This window comes from Salvelinus sp. IW2-2015, linkage group LG4q.1:29 (assembly GCF_002910315.2).
Source record: "Salvelinus sp. IW2-2015 linkage group LG4q.1:29, ASM291031v2, whole genome shotgun sequence".
Taxonomy (NCBI): domain Eukaryota; kingdom Metazoa; phylum Chordata; class Actinopteri; order Salmoniformes; family Salmonidae; genus Salvelinus; species Salvelinus sp. IW2-2015.
Window position 1 is genome coordinate 21248957 of NC_036842.1, and position 19846 is coordinate 21268802.

At 42.0% G+C, this 19846-nt stretch overlaps 1 protein-coding gene across 1 annotated transcript; it reads right to left on the reverse strand.

Annotated features, from left to right (window-relative positions):
• Window positions 1-6881: 6881 nt before the first annotated feature.
• On the reverse strand, window positions 6882-19173 carry pip5k1ba (phosphatidylinositol-4-phosphate 5-kinase, type I, beta a). The gene is made up of 14 exons (XM_023984076.2): window positions 19088-19173; window positions 15445-15501; window positions 13882-14012; window positions 13389-13506; window positions 13028-13180; window positions 10613-10909; window positions 9683-9876; window positions 9453-9533; window positions 9327-9375; window positions 9168-9252; window positions 8930-9064; window positions 8688-8811; window positions 8419-8506; window positions 6882-7393 (listed from the first exon to the last, which is right to left on the reverse strand). The coding sequence occupies exons 2-14, from the start codon at window positions 15499-15501 to the stop codon at window positions 7379-7381; spliced, it is 1527 nt and encodes a 508-aa protein (XP_023839844.1). The 5' UTR covers window positions 19088-19173; the 3' UTR covers window positions 6882-7378.
• Window positions 19174-19846: the final 673 nt, after the last annotated feature.

Genomic DNA, 19846 nt, shown 5'->3' on the forward strand with positions numbered 1-19846 from the left:
AAATATTTTTCTGCATATGTTATCTAAGCATACCTCTTTACCTGTTAAATTGTCATCTTGTTAAGGGTGTCATTCTGACTTTTGTAAATCACACATCTCAATATACTGTACTACAATGGTGTGTATTCAAGGATGCTAAGAGAAGCCAGGCTTCCTCAAACAATTTACCAGGAAAGAAATATCAAATTTAGCCTCTTTTAGCAAGAGTCTGAATGTATCTCACCGGAGAAAGCATCCAAGTGAACAAAACAGCACCCCTCTGTCTCCAGTATGTGTAGCCCATCTATTTGATGCTGTCTGGACAAAAATATAATTATATTGTTGCCGCCCGTAGCATTGAATGTAAGGGAAGCCAGCGAGCATTTGGCCTCCCTTGATAAAAAATAATTATACAATAATAGCCAATCAGTGTTGAGCTAAACTGAGTGATCAACTGTGAAAAGTGTCAAAAGTTTTGATTTGGCTTCACACAGACGGAAAAACATTTGAATTGTTGCATCTAGTTGTGTTGTTATCATCCAGTGGCTAGCTACCTAGCTAAAATGAGCCCTTTCCTAAATTAGCCATGGGTGGAGATGGGGATTTGGACTTGTGATTTTACTTAATTCTCCATCCTGGCCAAAGATTATAACAGCGATTCTGATCTAACAATATATTCATACATTGTGCCTCTGGCCTGAAAGGATGGAAGTTCAAAATGTAGCTAGATGTAGTAGGCTAATGTTAACTAGCTGGATAATCGTTGCCCATGCAAGGAAGTTAGGCTAGCGAGCAAGCATTTTAGCCAGGTAGCCTAGGACAACAAAAACTAAAAGCGTGTACTGTATGAGAGTCATAGTTTGATGATTTGAAATGGTGCTGGAATAGTGGAGGCAGCTTATTTTTATTGTGACTTGCGTTAACTCTCCGGTGTTCAAAATCAATAGTTGTTTTGTAGTCCAAATATGTTGTAATGATTAACTTGATTTACCATGCTGTAGGTCATGTAACTGTTTCTTAATTGCAACATGCTTTGTAGACTCCACCGGACAATGTTGCTCTGCAGTTTTGTGATGAAACAAAGGTGTGGTTTACATTTAAGTGTGGTTGAATTTATTCTCACACCATCTTATTGTCTCGACCTTAGGCATGCATATATGCGTCACAAAACTGCAGAGCAACATTGTCCGGTGGAGTCTACAAAGCATGTTGCAATTAAGAAACATTTGGACTTATGTCATGCAATAAAATGCAAATGAATTACTTAAAAATCATACAATGTGATTTTCTGGATTTTTGTTTTAGATTCCGTCTTCCGAAAATCACATTGTATGATTTTTAAGTAATTCATTTGCATTATTATGCAATGACATAATATTTTGATACATCAGAAAAGCAGAACTTAATATTTGGTACAGAAACCTTGTTGCAATTACAGAGATCATACGTTTCCTGTAGTTCTTGACAGGTTTGCACACACTGCAGCAGGGATTTTGGCCACTCCTCCATACAGACATCCCAGATCCTTCAGGTTTCAGGGCTGTCGCTGGCAATACGGACTTTCAGCTCCCTCCAAAGATTCTCATTGGGTCAGGTCTGGAACTGGCTAGGCACTCCAGGACCTTGAGATGCTTCTTACGGAGCCACTCCTTAGTTGCCTGCTGTGGTGTTCGGGTCGGTTGCATGTTGGAAGACCCAGCCACGACCCACTCAATGCTCTACTGAGAAGGAGGTTGTTGGCCAAGATCTCGCGATACATGCCCCATCCATCCTCCCTCAATACGGTACAGTCCCTGTCCCTTTTCAGAAAGCATCCCCAAAGAATGATGTTTCCCCCCATGCTTCACGGTTGGGATGGTGTTCTTGGGGTTGTACTCATCCTTCTTCTTCCTCCAAACACGCGAGTGGAGTTTAGACCAAAAAGCTCTATTTTTGTCTCATCAGACCACATGACCTTCTCCATCCTCCTCGGATCATCCAGATGGTCATTGGCAAACTTCAGACGGGCCTGGACATGCGCTGGCTTGAGCAGGGGGACTTGCGTGCGCTGCAGGATTTTAATCCATGAGGCATAGTGTGTTACTAATGGTTTTCTTTGAGACGGGTCCCAGCTCTCTTCAGGTCATTGACCAGGTCCTGCGTGTAGTTCTGGGCTGATCCCTCACTTCCTCATGATCATTGATGCCACGAGGTGAGATCTTGCTTGGAGCCCCAGACCAGGGTGATTGACCGTCATCTTGAACTTTTCCATTTTCTAATAATTGCGCCAACAGTTGTTGCCTTCTCACAAGCTGCTTTGCCTATTGTCCGTAGCCCATCCCAGCCTTGGCAGGTCTACAATTTATCCCTGATGTCCTTACACAGCTCTCTGGTCTGGCCATTGTGGAGAGGTTGGCGTCTGTTTGATTGAGTGTGGGACAGGTGTCTTTTATACAGGTAACGAGTTCAAACAGGTGCAGTAATACAGGTAATGAGTGGAGAACAGGAGGCTCTCTTAAAAAAACTAACAGTGTTGTCAGAGCCCGGAATTCTTACTGGTTGGTAGGTGACAAATACTTATGTCATGACAAATAAATGCAAATTAATTACAAAAATCATACAATGTGATTCTGGATTTTTTTTCTTAGATTCCGTCTCTCACAATTGAAGTGACCTATGATAAAATACAGACCTCTACATGCTTTGTAAGGAAAACCTGCAAAATCGGCAGTGTATCAAATACTTGTTCTCACACTGTATATATATAATAACATGGGCAAAAAATATTTAGTCAGCCACCAATTGTCAAGTTCTCCCACTTAAAAGATGAGAGAGCCTGTAATTCATCATAGGTACACTTCAACTATGACAGACAAAATGAGAAAACAAAATCCAGAAAATCACATGTGTAGGATTTTTTATGAATTTATTTGCAAATTATGGTGAAATAAGATTTGGTCACCTACAAACACAAGATTCTGGCTCTCACAGACCTGTAACTTCTTCTTTAAGAGCCTCTGTCCTCCACTTGTTACTGTATTAATGGCACCTGTTTGAACTTGTTACAGTATAAAAGACACCTGTCACACCCTCAACAGTCACACTCCAAACTCCACTATGGCCAAGACAAAAGAGCTGTCAAGGACACAGAAGCAAAATTGTAGACCTGCACCAGGCTGGGAAGACTGAATCTGCAATAGGAAGCAGCTTGGTTTGAGAAATCAACTGTGGAGCAATTATTAGGAATGGAACATACAAGACCACTGATAACTCTCCCTCGATCTGGGGCTCCACGCAAGATCTCACCCCGTGGGGCAAAATGATCACAAGAACGGTGAGCAAAAATCCCAGAACCACACGGGAGATCTAGTGAATGACCTGCAAGAGCTGGGACCAAAGTAACAAAGCCTACCATCAGTAACACACTACGCCGCCAGGGACTCAAATCCTGCAGTGCCAGACGTGTCCCCTGCTTAAGCCAGTCATGTCAGCCCGTCTGAATTTGGCTAAGAGCATTTGGATGATCCAGAAGAAGATTGGGAGAATGTCATATGGTCAGATGAAACCAAAATAGAACTTTTTGGTAAAACTCAAACTCGTCGTTTTTGGAGGACAAAGAATGCTGAGTTGCATCCAAAGAACCACATACCTACTGTGAAGCATGGGGTGGAAACATCATGCTTTGGGGCTGTTTTCTGCAAAGGGACCGAGACTGATCCGTGTAAAGGAAAGAATGAATGGGGCCATGTATCGTGAGATTGAGAGTGAAAACCTCCTTCCATCAGCAAGGGCATTGAAGATGAAACGTGGCGGTCTTTCAGCATACAATGATCCAACACACACGCCCGGGCAACGAAGGAGTGGCTTCGTAAGAAGCATTTCAAGGTCCTGGAGTGCCCTAGCCAGTCTCCAGATCTCAACCCCAAGAAAACGTTTGGAGGGAGTTGAAAGTCCGTGTTGCCAGCAACAGCCCCAAAACATCACTGCTCTAGAGGAGATCTGCATGGAGGAATGGGCCAAAATACCACACACATGGGTGAAACCAACACACAAAACTGTGACCTCTGTCATTGCCAACAAAGGGTATAAATAAAGTATTGAGATAAACTTTTGTTATTGACCAAATACTTATTTTCCACATAATTGCAAATAAATTCATAAAAATCCTACAATGTGGATTTCTGGATTTGTTTTCTCATTTTGTCTGTCATAGTTGAAGTGTACCTATGAGAAAATTACAGGCCTCTCTCATCTTTTTAAGTGGGAGAACTTGCACAATTGGTGGCTGACTAAATACTTTTTTGCCCCACTGTATCTATCTATCACAGTGACAAGGCATATGAACTAACATTATAAGCAAACAACGCAATTATCACAACACATACAGTTGAAGTCGGAAGTTTACATACCTTAGCCAAATACATTAAACTCAGTTTCTCCAATTTCTGACATTTAATCCTAGTAAAAATTCCCTGTCTTAGGTCAGTTAGGATCACCACTTTATTTTAAGAATGTGAAATGTCAGAATAATAGTAAGAGAGAGATTCAATCACATTACCAGTGGGACAGAAGTTATCATACACTCAATTAGTATGGTAGCATTGCTTTAAATTGTTAACTGGTCAAACGTTTTGGGTAGCCTTCTACAAGCTTCCCACAATAAGTTGGGTGCATTTTGGCCCATTCCTCCTGACAGAGCTGGTGTAACTGAGTCAGGGCTGTAGGCCTCCTTGCTCGCACACACTTTTTCAGTTCTGCCCACAAATTTCTATAGGATTGAGGTCAGCGCTTTGTGATGGCCACTCCAATACCTTGACTTTGTTATCCTTAAGCCATTTCGCCACAACTTTGGAAGTATGCTTGGGGTCATTGTCCATTTGGAAGACCCATTTGCGACCAAGCTTTAACTTCCTGACTTATGTCTTGAGATGTTGGTTCAATATATCCACATAATTTTCCTCCCTAATGATTCCATCTATTTTGTGAAGCGCACCAGTCCCTCCTGCAGCAAAGCACCCCCACAACACATGATGCTGCCACCCCCGTGCTTCATGGTTGGGATGGTGTTCTTCAGCATGCAAGCCTCCCCTTTTTCCTTCAAACATAACAATGGTCATTATGGCCAAACAGTTATTTTTTTGTTTCATCAGAACAGAGGACATTTCTCCAAAAAGTACGATCTTTGTCCCCATGTGCAGTTGCAAACCGTAGTGTGGCTTTTTTATGCCGGTTTTGGAGCAGTGGCTTCTTCCTTGCCGAGCGGCCTTTCAGGTTATGTCGATATAGGACTCGTTTTACTGTGGATATAGATACTTTTGTACCTGTTTCCTCCAGCATCTTCACAAGGTCCTTTGCTGTTGTTCTGGGATTGATTTGAACTTTTCGCACAAATGTACGTTCATCTCTAGGAGATAGAACACGTCTCCTTCCTGAGCGGTATGACGGCTGCGTGATCCCATGGTGTTTATACTTGAGTACTATTGTTTGTACAGATGAACGTGGTACCTTCAGGTGTTTAGAAATTGCTCCCAAGGATGAACCAGACTTGTGGAGGTCTACAATTTGTTTTCCTGAGGTCTTGGCTGACTTCTTTTGATTTTCCCATGATGTCAAGCAAAGAGGCACTGAGTTTGAAGGTAGGCCTTGAAATACATCCACAGGTACACGTTCAATTGACTCAAATGATGTCAATTAGCCTATCGGAAGCTTCTAAAACCATGACATAATTTTCTGGAATTTTCCAAGCTTTTTAAAGGCACAGTCTGTACATCTCCAGATAATCAAAACAAAGTTAAGCCACTACAGCCCAGTCTTAAGCCGTGACCCAGGAGGACTTGGCTGTGAATCACTAGGGGTCCTGACCACCGTGGCCCAGCTCACTCACCATTTGGAAAATACTACCCTATGGGTTATATTGCACAACACTCAATTGACTTCCACCAACATTTTTCCAATCAAATATTTATGATTATTTCAAATAAGTAATCAGATTGAGGCTGTAAACAGTTGATCAACTTACTGCAGGAGCAGTTGTCTTTTAAAAACTCAGTTACTTTATGTTCAGTTTACTGAAAAAGCCTCTATATGGAGTTGATAGCATTTGCATCTATTCATAACAATGCTGGAAGATGAAAGAAAGATTAGTAATTCTATTCACATTATGCCACCTACTGATCATTTATGTAAATGATTATGCTGCCCTCTTAGGGCTGAAGAATTTAGAGATGAAAACATAATGCTATTGCATATAATCTGATTTTATTTTGGCTACATCCAGACAGGCAGTCCAATTCAGATGTTTTTGCCCAATAACTGGTCTTTTGATCAATCGGATTAGATCTTGCGCCAATAATTTAGCGTCAGAAACAAAATTAAGCTTCCTGTATAAACTCAGCCAATTAGTATTTTCTATAAATATAACATTTATTACAATATACATTAGGCCAACTGTACACTTAATTATCTTAATACATAATTTCACAAAGAAAATGTATAATCATGACTGATCATTAATAGGACAACAGCTACATGAAATACATAATGAAATGTGTGATCATGAAAGGAAGACAATTGATATGGCATATTCACAAATCTTTAGCTACATGACATAAGCCTTGGATGGTATTTCCTTCACCATGGCATTGTTTTAAAATCTTGACCAAATCAAGTCATTGAACATTGATTGGCAACTCCTGTAAGTCCTCTACTTTGTGTCCCCTGGTGTCCAAGGTCTGCTGCACTGATTGTGAAGTGACTTGATTTCTGAGGAATGTCATGTAAATAAAGCATTTGCCCAATGCAGTATTTTCTGGTCTTATTTTAGATTATTTATCTTAATTTCTGCAAAAAAAGTGTCTATTTGTGCATGTATATACTTTTGTTAGTATGCTTCAAATAAAACCATTTGATGGATTTTATATTTCAGGGATCCAGCCTCAGAGATTTGAACTATATTATTAGTGATGTCAATATTAAAAGAATCAAATCACATGGATGTGCATACAAATAGAGCTCTGCTAGAGAAGCAATGAATATAAGTGATTTGACATGCTCCACAAGGGCTGTGTTTACACAAAAAGCCCAATTCTGATATTTTTTCAACTAATTAGTTTTTCGATCAATCACGTCAAGATCTATTCACATCAGATATTGTTCAGAGCTGACCTGATTGGTCAAAACACCAATTAGTGAAAAAAATATCAGAATTGGGCTGCCTTAGTCTTCTCCATCTGAAAACCTTAGGGCTGTCTGTTACAGTAGCAGCAAAGTGTACTGTAGCAGGAGAAAGCAGCTTCATAGTGCAGGTCACGACATTAAACGGCAAGACAGTTTGTAGAGGAGTGCTGTCAAGATAGCATTTGTTGTGCAGTTGACGTGTAGAGGTCATCGTCTATTTTGTGGTGCTGTTGGATGGGACTTGTCATCTGCCACCAGTCTTCACTAGAACGCAGAGGTTGAGTATCAGTGATGTAACAGAGGAGCACACATGACTTCATTGATTATTTGTTTGGTAGTGATTTCACACAGGATTGGTCAGAGAAGAACAAAAGTGATGGTGATGACAGACTAAAAAAATAAATTTACAGGAAATAGGTTATCAATAAACGTCACAATACGGTGCAGAGCTTTCGATTTGGCTGCTGGCGGGCAAAGAGACCCCCAGCTTCGCTAAAACCATTGACAACCATGTGCCGTTTAACTTATTTGGTTTTAGCTACCTATTGAACTACACATTTCTGTTATTCCAATTGAGCAGATTTATCTCTATCAGAGTTATACAGCAAGTCACTGCATGCTTTTCATGATCAGTAAACATCAATTGATCATATATTTTCAGATAGCTAATCAAACAGCATGTAATTTAGTTTGCGTCAGAGATTCGATTTTTGGGAAGAGCTTGACGAAGCATGCCGCAAAGTTGTTCAATGTACATGTAGCCAAATCAAAAACCCCGACCTATGGTTCGCAATGCTCCATTCACTACCTGTATCTGTATAGTCTGTTGGTCTTGGCTAGCTTAATGTTCCGGTCGGTTGTAAACTAGCACTCACTCAAGTGGCTGCTAGCATCGTCATGAAAAGAGGCATGAGGGAAGCCTTACAATATTACATTTCTCTAAGTAGTGATAATGCCATGGAGCTGGCAAAATGTTGAAAAGTAATCTTTAGACGTGTTGTACTTTTCTTAAAATGTAGTTTTGTAATTGACTAAATCAAGCAGACAAGAAAATTGTGTTTTTGCCTTAAGCCAATGCGATAACCTAGGTAACCACAGGTCATTTTCCCCACAGGTGGGCAGGGTCACGACGTTCTAATACCGACTGGGCCCATGAGTGACTTCAAAGGGCATGGAATATTTATGAGATCAGAGATAAAACAAGCGGTGATGTTATAGAGAATGGAAAAATATATATTCTATTAAGCAATTTCTGACTAAATATATTGTCTCTTGTACACCCACCAAGTAGACATCATGTACAGAGTCTGGGCTGCCCTGGGTAGGGGGAAAGGGGACAGTGTCATCCAGAGCCACAGTCGTACAAGAGGCACTGGGGAGACAGTGGAAAGAGAAACAATAACTCCACTGTCTTACAGAACAAACGGTTGATCCTTGAAAAGGTACTGTATATGGGTGCTAAGGTGGTTAAGGAAGGGATGAGGTGTATATAGTGGGGCAGTGTACAATCAGGGTGTTGAAGGTGTAAACATTGTATGAACAGTTGACACTACCTATTCTCCAGGTGCTCCTCAAGGTCTTTCTTGATAGTCTGAAGAGCAGAGGAGGAGAAGGAAACAGCCTGCTTTAAACTTTTAGGGAGCGTGACTAGGTCAGGGTGATTGGAGGAACTTATTACTGTTGAAAACAGAAAAAAGCATAAAGAAAGGATAAAGCAGAGATTACATATTGTGAGAAATTTGTTGTGTACAGGCCCAATATATTGTGGGATGTGTAGTTTATAAAGGGTGACTACATGGTCTGTCCAGGCACTCCATGCTTTGTGCCTTCCTCTCATCCTTCTCCTTTTGGGGGGACAGCACCTCTTGGGAGGCTGACCTCGTCGCATGGATGGAGCTCCTCTTCCTCTTGGAGGATGCTCCTCTTAGAGCTGAGGGAAAGAGAGCATTAGTGAAATGACTAAGCAAATGAATGGGAAAATATAATATAAAGGACATGAGGCAACCAGTTGAGTGTGTGAGTCAGTCACTTACGATGGATCTTTTTGAATACAGTGCCACCCATGAAATTAAGAAATCTGTCTGCATAGAAACCGGGCCTGTGAACTGACACTGTGTCCTGAAACACAAACAGGTGTCAGGCCACTATGACAAATGGAATATGAACACAATCACACATGCACACTAACCTACCCCATCGTGTACAAGGGCCTTCCAGGAGTGCTCCATCTTCTTAATTAACCTTGAAAAGAAGCTCAGATGTTACATAGATATGTTTTTCTTGATGGCAGTGCCAGTTGTTCCACGAAAAGCTCTTACCTGTAGGACTGTAGGATATCAATGATCCCCAAGAAGATCAGCAGCTTCTCATCTTTGTGTTTTGCTGGAATTCCACCCATTCTGATAATATATCAAAAACACATTTATGTTATGCAGTGTATGACTGAATCATGGTGTGAATAATACAATGTACTAATGTTCACAATGACTCATTGTGTATTCAGTGATATGTCATTGGTTAAATGGCCTTAAGGTGAATGTTTGCTCACGTGTTATCGTTTGCCACTGGCTCTGCAACCTTGCCATCCCCTTCCCCTTGGATGGACTCAAGGGCAGTGGAGTAGAGGACCCTCTGGCCGTTGAGGCGCTTACTGTCCCCCCTGGCCCCCCTTTCCAGACTCTTGTCCAGAACATGCACCCCTAGCAGGAGACTATAGTCCATGATCTTAAAGCTCTCCAGGACCTGACCGAGACATAACCACACAATCCACACACATGAATATGTCAGGAACATAAAAGGGCCACAACACATGCAGTACACATGCTTCTGGTCAAGGACTCCTGGTCCTACATGTGAACAAAGCACAAACATGACCACATTTTGTTCCCACTTAATAAACAATCCTCTTAATTGGCATCTCCACGTGACCTTCGAAAACCCCCCCATGCTGAAAGCTGTAAAAGCAAGAGCTGGATTATCAAACCAAACATACTCAAACCTCCAGTCTTCTGACCAAACACTGATGTGAAGCTGTAACTCCTCTCAACAAAGGCCTTTTCAGTGCCTGCGTTACCGAACACATTTACTGTAGGCTTATTCTGTGTTGCTGCCTACATACCACATTGTGTTGGGTGACTGTTATTCTGCCGCAGTCCAGTTCTTAAGCCTTGTAATGAGTCAGGTGTTCTGCTCTGGGCTGTTCTTGAAAGTAATCCCTGTTGAGGGGTCTACTGTGCTTCCCCAGTAATCAAACATACAGTACTAAAGAGGTCATTCAGAAGAGCTTAAGGTGATGGAGGAGAGGCCCGTCATAATATTAAATCGACAATGGGGGTTCAAAGTTCAGTGACGTCAGCGATATAGCCAACCAAATGCTACTGAAGGAACTACTATTTTCCTGTCACACCAATTTGACTAGCCTTCCTGTTTTGAATATGCAATACCAATATGTAAGCGAATCTACTGCGAGTGGCCTCACCCTGCAATCCCTCTGCAGAGTCTTCATCAAGGCACTGTACATGTCGCCATCAAAGTGCAGGCCCTCGAGCATCTCCTGGAAGTCCAGGTCTTTGAAAGTGGGCGAGGACTTGGCGCGCTCCTTGCGCGAGGCGTGTCGTTTGTAGGTGGAGCCTTTCAGGTCGTATTTGTAGTGCATCTTAAGGGCCCTGGGCAACACGTTGTTCATCACCACCAGACGGATGTTGACCCCGGCACACTGGATGCAGTAAAGGCCGTAGAACTTAGGTAGCAGTGTCCTCGGGTTCTGATTCAGATTCTGACAGAGGGAAAAACAGATAAATGTTCATATTTGAGAATATGATCAAGTGTGTAACTAACACCTAAATAAAATACTTTCTGGAAGATTTGCATAATCTTTAGCAAGTAGTTCTGAAAGTAGCGCTCACGAGCCAAAACGGGTCTCCGAAAATTGCGGACTACGTCATATACAGTGCCTTCAGAAAGTATTCAGCCCTACTTTTCCCACATTGTTACAGCCTTATTCTAAAATGGATTAAATAAACAAAACATCAGCAATCTACACACAATACCCCATAATGACAAAGCGAAAACAGGTTTACATTTTTTTTTGCATATGTACTTATTTACGTAAGTATTCAGACCCTTTGCTATGAGACCGCAAATTGAGCTCAGGTGAATCCTGTTTCCATTGATCATCCTTGAGAAGTTTCTACAACTTGGAGTCCACCTGTGATAAATTCAATTGATTGGACATGATTTGGAAAGGCACACACACCTGTCTATATAAGGTCCCACAGTTGGCAGTGCATGTCTGAGCAAAAACCAAGCCATGAGGTCAAAGGAATTGTCCTTAGAGCTCAGAGACAGGATTGTGTTGAGGCATAGATCTGGGGAAGGGTACCCAAAAAAAATGTATGCAGCATTGTATGTCCCCAAGAACACAGCCCATTTAATCACTCTTCAATGGAAGACGTTTGGAACCACCAAGACTCTTCCTAGAGCTGGCTGCCGGCCAAACCGCGCAATCGGGGGAGAAGGGCCTCGGTCAGGGAGGTGACCAAGATCCCGATGGTCACGCTGACAGAGTTCCTCTGTGGAGATGGGAGAACCAGAAGGACAACCATCTCTGCAGCACTCTACCAATCAGGCCTTTCTGGTAGAGTGGCCAGACGGAAGCCACTCCTCAATAATAGGCAGAGGAGTCAGTCCGTTTGGAGTTTGCCAAAAGGCACCTGTGGAATCTCAGACCATGAGAAGCAAGATTCTCTGGTCTGATGTAACCAAGATTGAACTTTGTGGCCTGAATGCCAAGCATCTTTCAGCGGCACAGACTGGGAGACTAGTCAGGATTGAGGCAAAGATGAACAGAGCAAACTAGAGATCCTTGTTGAAAACCTGCTCCAGAGCGCTCAGAATGGGGCGACGGTTCACCTGCCAACAGGACAACGACCCTAAGTACACAGCCAAAACACAGGATTGGCTTCGGGACAAGTCTCAATGTCCTTGAGTGACCCAGCCAGAGCCCGGACTTGAACCCGAGCGAACATCTCTGGAGAGACCTGAAAATAGCTGTGCAGCAACGCTCCCCATCCAACCTGACAGAGATTGAGAGGATCTACAGAGAAGAATGGGAGAAACTCCCCAAATACGGGTGTGCCAAACTTGTAGCGTCATACCCAAGAAGACTCTAGGCTGTAATCACTGCCAAAGATGTTTCAAAGTACTGAGTAAAGGGTCTGAATACTTATGTAAATGTGATCTGTTTATTTTAATAAATTAGCAAAATTCTAAACCTGTTTTTGCTTTGTCATTATGGGGTCTTGTGTAGATTCATGAGAAAATCTATTTAATACATTTTAGAATAAGGCTGTAACAAAATGTGGAAAAGGGGTCTGAATACTTTCCGAAGGCACTGTATGTGCAGTACGTCACTGCTCTCTTTCTATTTGCTGTGTCACTAAGCCGTTGAGCCTGCCCTGCAACCTCATTGGATAACGCTCGGCAGGCCTGAGCCAACCTCCTTTCACTGTGCGACTCCTCGATGTGCATCTTGCTAGCTGTCACTCAAATGGCGAGGGGCTGAAGCTCATTGGCTGGAAATCGAATTGCTAAGGGGCTGGCCCATGTGCGCCAAGCTTGCAGTACTCAAAATAGCGTCTCACAACTTCCAGAAAACAGTTGCTTTCAAACTAGGGATTTCATGGCGAATTGAAGTAAGACAGTAATTCTCATATTATGCATGCATCAACTACAAATTGCCCAAAGAGGGAGGTTTAAAAAAGATGTTCCGGAATGTCTCTTTAAATAATACTTTACAATCTATGAATTGGAATTTTCTGAAAGTACTAGAGATGATAAGAATTGCCCCATTTATGGTGCCAGGAATAGTGTTTGTGTAAAGGGAGAGGCTCACCATGTAGTAACCAGGAAGGAGTTTCTGCAGGAATTCAGCCTCCTTATGCTGCACAGTCTTAATGATGAACTCATCGTCACTGGTCAGGTAGAACCAGGAACTGCTGGCCCCGGGGTTGGACAGCTCAATCAGAGGTTCGTTACAGATGGAGTACTGGAATTCATACAGGATGAGCTATTAGCACGCATTCATATAGACAGGAATGCAACAAGGAAGTATCAAACGAACAAAACAAAATTGTGCTCTTATTGATACATCATGGACAACTAACGGGGTGAATTGCCACATGATTGTATGCTGCATTATCAGTGAAGAACATGGTATGTAGGAGTGTTTTCTGTGAAGGGCTTTCCACACTAACCAGGTAGTCATCTGCTTTGATGCCAAAGAGCTCTCGGAAGTAGCGGAAGGCGAGAGGGGCGTAGGTTTTGAGACGGAAGTCTGGGAAGTGGTGCGCTGGTGTCATGTTGCTCCCCTCACTGACGACACAAACAGATTAGTGTTAGTACATCAACACCTATATACAAACACTCCCTTAGGACTGAAAATATGTATATTTGCAACAGAGAATATTGACAGTGATGCAAGGAAGCTATTGAAGTGTACACTAAGCATCAGTTGGGTGATACGCAGTGCCTAACAGATGCCACAACAGACGTGCATCTTTCAGTGACGCTTAGAGGGTCACGCTAAATGTTGTAGTTAACACTTGTAGTGAAAGGGACTTGTGTCAATGGGAAAATTTGACCAATGCGGTTTAGATATGCTTCTTTTACAGGGTGTGTGCTGTATTAGTGTCACTAACTAGTGATGTTTAGAACCCTGCTGAGTGATGCCAGTGCTGTGTACTGTACCTGGGTAGGAAGACACTCTCCACCATGTAGAAGTCCTGCATGAGTACATCTCTGTCAGGCTTGGATGTCAGGTTCCCCACAGCGTACCCAATGCCCAGCTGGATGGCTCCTTTCAGGGCAGCCGCTGTGGGCTGGGACCACACAAACATGTTCTCACAGGGTACCAGTGAAAAGTCCAATGTGCAGAGGTAATTGAGGTAGATACAGTACATATAAACCAGGATAGATAATAAGCAGTAGCAGCAGAGTGTGTGATGAGTCAAAAGAGTTGGTGCAATGGAAGGGGGAGTCAATGTAGATAGTCCAGGTAGCTATTTGGTTAAGTATTTAGCAGTCTTATGGCTTGGGGCTAGAAGCCGTTCAGGGTCCTGTTGGTTCTAGAGCAGCGGATAACATGATTAGGTAGATCAGCCACTACATTGAGTCACACAAGGCACGCTGACTGCTCTGAAAATTGTTTCTGCCGTTCCATCAGTTCAGGATAACCAACTCAGTGGCCTTGTGGATAGTGTCTGCCATGTGATTGGAAGTATGATCCCTGGCAGAGTCATACCAAAGACTGTAAAAATGGGACCTGTTGCGTATCTGCTTGGCACTCCGCGTTAGGGAGATAGAGTCGGGGTAAGGCCCTGCGATAGATTAGCGTCCTGTCCAGGGGGTGTACTTGTACTTCAAGCTGCCTCACGCTACAGAGGTGTTTGGCTACCTACATTGGTATAGGATGGAAAAGGCCAAATCAGTTAAAGCTGAAGGTGGTCCTGACATATCAGATATATGATGGTTATGGTTTCATCTGGAACCTTACCCATTATAACCCAACTTCCAATCTCAGGGTGGACACTAACCACAAGGCCCCTGAGTTCATCCTGAACCGATGGAAAGTCAAAAAAAATCTGCAGGGCAGTCAGCGTGCCTCACAGTGGATGATCTACCTAGTCATGCCATCGGCTGCTCTGGATCCAACAGGACCCTGAACAGCGTCTAGCCATAAGATTGCTAAATAGTTATCTAAATAGCTACCTGGACTGGACTATCTGCATTGACCCCCCCCCCATTGCGCCAACTCTGACTCATCACATACACTGCTGCTTATTATCTATCCTGTTTCCTAGCCACTTTATCTCTACCCATGTACTATACATATCTACCTCTGCAGATCGACTTGGTACTGGTACCCTGTGTATATACCAAAGTTATCGTTACTCATTGTGCATTTATTCCTCATGTTATTAACTTTATTATTATTTTTCTCTATGCATTGTTGGGAAGGGCCCGAAGTAAGCATTTCACTGTTAGTCTACACGCTGTGTACAAAGCACGTGACAAATAACGTTTGATTTCATCAGAAAGCACAAACAGACTGAGCACCGTTATATAACACTCCACCATCTCTAGTCTCGTGAGGGCAAAGAATTGACCAATATTTCAGAGGAATAGCTGTTATCCTTCTTGGAGCTCAGTTCACCAATAGGACCATGTTCATTCTCAGAAGGACTTTATACATGATTTGTACACATGTGCCATGCAGTATAAATTAACTATCAGGGCCCAAAGACTCCATACCTTTTTGTAATCTTTTGACCCACTGGTTCCTCCACTTTCAGTGGTTGTTGTTGCCATCTTTTGGATAGAAGGAATATAGATTAATTTACAAGCAAGTTAAAGTATACACCTTTTCACCCTCTAACATGATGTACTAATAGATGTATTATAATCATGGTTCTGGTATGTCATTATTAACCATCAATCAAATGTATGATAAAAATCTAATTATTTTATTCAGAAGTTGTCACAAATTGCTTTCCAGATATCCAGCCTAAAATTCTAAAGAGCAAGCAATGCCGCCTAAGAGGCAATTGCACAGTGGCTAGGAAAAACTCTAGGCCATCATTCTGGTTCTTTTGTTAAGCATAAAAACGGAAAACAAGAGTTCCTATTCCATGACACAATAAAATCATGTGATATGAGGGTTGCATCTACAGCAAATATTTTGCAATTACTGCATATCCCAGTTACACACTTCCTAGAGGAGATGGTCAAGTCCAGAACATTCTGAGCACTGTATACCACCATAGCTAACAGACAAACATCTGTATCTACTATCCCACTCGCCATGAAGTTTATCTTCTAATCACCATCGACAAAATGAAGGTTTCTGCAATCAGCTTGCTGAAAATACATTGTACTGGAGCAAATATAAACAAACAAAGTCAAGCGTACTCAGGTGACCAAAAATTTGAAATAACTCCAACATCAATAGTCGAAAGAAGTACACCAGAACTAAATCCATCGGAGGCTTCACTGTGAGAATATTATTCAGCTCTGAAAAAGGCTTCTTCCATAACAAACAATCTTCCATTCCCAGCCACACAGTATACTCCAAAGTCTTCTGCGTATGTTCCATAGTTTCTGCTAGTGTCCAATACCTATGGCATCTTGTAGTCTAGAATGAGAGAGAGAGACATATACGTACCTCTGGGTAGTGCTGTGCTGTGAGGAACTGTGGGGCAGAAAGGGTCTATAACTCTACTCTGCTGACTGGACCCCTCAACACAACCCTTGATCCCAATTAAGGAGGATTGAAAAACCAGTGGAGGCTAAATCTCCCCCAGGGACATTCCAAGAAGTCWRAWWYWMAKSWYTTWMARTYWSKSYMYMTMTGYYSAMARMWYYAAMMYWAMAAKYAKSWYYAGRSSYAWAKWWSMWTRGKKMWSWKGWCMWSWKMMCYAWKSWWMTWTRSSYCTRRWSMTRMTTKTWRKKTTRRWKYTKTSRRCAKAKRKRSMSWRAYTKWAARWSMTKWRWWTYWGACTTCTTGGAATGTCCCTGGGGGAGATTTAGCCTCCACTGGTTTTTCAATCCTCCTTAATTGGGATCAAGGGTTGTGTTGAGGGGTCCAGTCAGCAGAGTAGAGTTATAGACCCTTTCTGCCCCACAGTTCCTCACAACACAGCACTAGCCAGCGAGGTGCGTATGGCTCTCAATCTTGGAAAGCAATTATTTTACACACCCACATTGTGTTGAAAAAAATAATGAGAAAAATATTCTCTTGTGCTGCTTTATCATGTTTTCAATGTGAATGCCATTCATCTGCTAGCCTCATACCAACCCATGAACCACTCACATTCTCAAGGAGCTAACATAAGTGACTGCCTCAGGCAAGCATCTCAGTGTTCATAAAGTTGACTGGGGCCCATCATCAAATATGCATCTAATAGACCTGCTTCAAAGTGCAAAACTGTGTGCGAAGTGTTTTATTCTTTGGAGAGGTCTGATGAGATTGCATTCTCAAACAATCATTGTGATCAGAGCTAAAGCAGACTGTTTCATACCCACCGGGCACACACTGGTTGAATCAATGTTGTTTCCACGTCATGTCAATGAAATTACGCTGAACCAATGTTGAATAGATGTCTTTGCCTAGTGGGTATGGGTTTATTATAGCTCACGTTCCCTGCTTGTTTGTCACTGTACTGGACTCACGTACTGTGAATGGTGTTTGGTAACATTTCATTATGATGGAGTTTCAGTTCAAACTGGTTAACTTGTTAAATGTATAAAATTATGCGTCAGAACCAAATCATGTCAATGCAGAAGCAGGACTACAGTGGGACCTATAGTCAGATTTAGGGTTTGAGTGTTGGGGTTATGGTATCACAGTTAGTGTGGTAGTTGTCCTGTTTTGCCCTCAAATTGCTCTTCATGACCCCGTCTCTGGATTACATTATGTACAGCATAACGTGAGTAAACACATGCAACTTTTGATCAGTCATTGCTATTCTACTTAGAATAAGTTGAGTGTTAAGAGTTGACCAGTCGTGAAAGGCTCTCCCCATCAAAAACAATGATGCAAAGGAAAGTGGTGCTTGGTCAGACTAGATTGAATGCCATTCAGGAGTTGATGTATAATGCTAGTACTAGGGTTCTCTGTTATCTGAGCTGAAGATTTGTTGACCATGCTATAGTCAAATATGGTACACACACATTCAGCAGATGCTCTTATCCAGAGCGACTTACAGTAGTGAGTGCATACATTTTCCATTTTCGTACTGGTCCCACATGGGAATCAAACCCACAACCCTGGCATTGCAAGCGCCATGCTCTACCAAGTCAGCCACGTGGGACAATGTCTCTTTATGAGTGACGGAGAGGGGATGCAATAAACATTTTCCAAAGTTAATATTTGTATTTGGTGTGTGGAGAGGGCGAGAACAGAGAATAATGACGCAAATAAGGCACGAGATCACCTAAGCAAACAATGGACTGGAAGAATTGTAGGATAGGTGGCAGGAGAGCAGATTAACCAGATGGAGGAACCCTGCCAAATTTGAACAAAGAAATCTCTGAAAGCAATCCTAATAAGAGCTGTCCATGGGGACTATTCTAATCAAGTAGAAGTTCATAGAAATATCTGGTTTACTGTAAATCTTATGCCTGAATGCTGAAAGGCAGTCACAGAGCCAAATTAGTATAGGTATCATGTGCTGTTATTACATAATATCATATGCAGGTCAACAACTCGGGTTACTGAATTGTGTATAATATTATCACAGGCTAATCATATTCATAGCTGTCATAATGATGCATGAACAATTGTAGGTAGCCTACGTTCTTCTACAACGTGTAGTTAGTTCCTTCTGTCAGGTTATGGGGAAGTGACAAACCAGATGCATTTCCTCCTGTTGTTAGGGCTAATGGTGCTTTCAAGACAACTGGGAACTCAAAGAAAACGAGGTGAAATCATTACGTCAGTGATCTTCAGGTCGGAGCTCTAGAAAGAGGGCCAAGTTCCCGACTTTTCCCAGTCGGGGCTCGTTTCAGTTCAAAGTTGTCTTAATCAAACTCAAGTCGAAATTCAGAGATTTCCGAGTTCACAGTTGTTTTGAACGCGGCATAAGCAAGTCAGCTTCTTGTGTCATCATCAATAGTTTGCGTTACAATGATCAAGTAAAATCCTACTAAGACTGCTTGAATAGGCTTTACCAACAACTGCAAAAGAGAAGTGATTGAGTGCGAACTTCGACTGTCAAGAAAATAGTTGTTTTATGAAACAAGAAAAAGGTAGCGTATTCCATTGACGCCCAAAACGTCGGCAGGTGGCGGCACCAACAATATGACCGACATCTTCAGGTGGTGACAAGTTGGCAAAAGAAATTGGTGACAAGAAGACAACACAGTCCTTTCGCTTATAAAATATGTTTGTCCTTACCTTGAATATTATCGCCGTGTTTAAATGAAAATACAAAGACAAGTAACTTTGCAACCAGGCTTCATCGTTTCTGGCTCGTCTGAAGGCTTGTGGTAATCAGTGACGTGCGAGCATCCTCGGTGCTTCCGTGCCATTCTCCGCCTACTGTCACGTACCTTTATGTAGCTAAGGCCTACAACCCGGAGGTTGGTGCCTACATATTCGAAGCTGTTATCTAATGAACAAATCAATTGAAACACTTAACCTATAGTTAAATGCATTCCGGTACTCCCATGGAATTGAAGTCAAATAGCCTGCAACCAATAGGCATATTATGAGTTGTTATTTAGTAAATGCACAAACCAACAGTGTTAAATATTAGACTACTATATTGTTTGTATTGGTTATGACAGGGAGATGACTGTAGCCTATAATTAGCCATGAACCATTATCATTCTTTGTTCAGAACTGTGAGTTGTATAGGTGTAGCTTAGTCAGTAGGGGGTGCAATTGGTTCAGAATCATAATAACCTAGGCCTACTATACTCTGAAGCTCAGCATCCCCACGTGAGATACTATACATTTTACAATATAATACGACAGTTGGCTACTTACTATAGAATTCTGTAGTATACTGTAGAATACTATACTACACACTGTAATATCTCTAACATGTGTAGTACTTACTATAGAATGTTGTAGTATACTGTAGAATACTATAGTAAATACTACAGTATAATCTGCAAAACAACACTGTAGTAAATACTACAGTAATGTCCG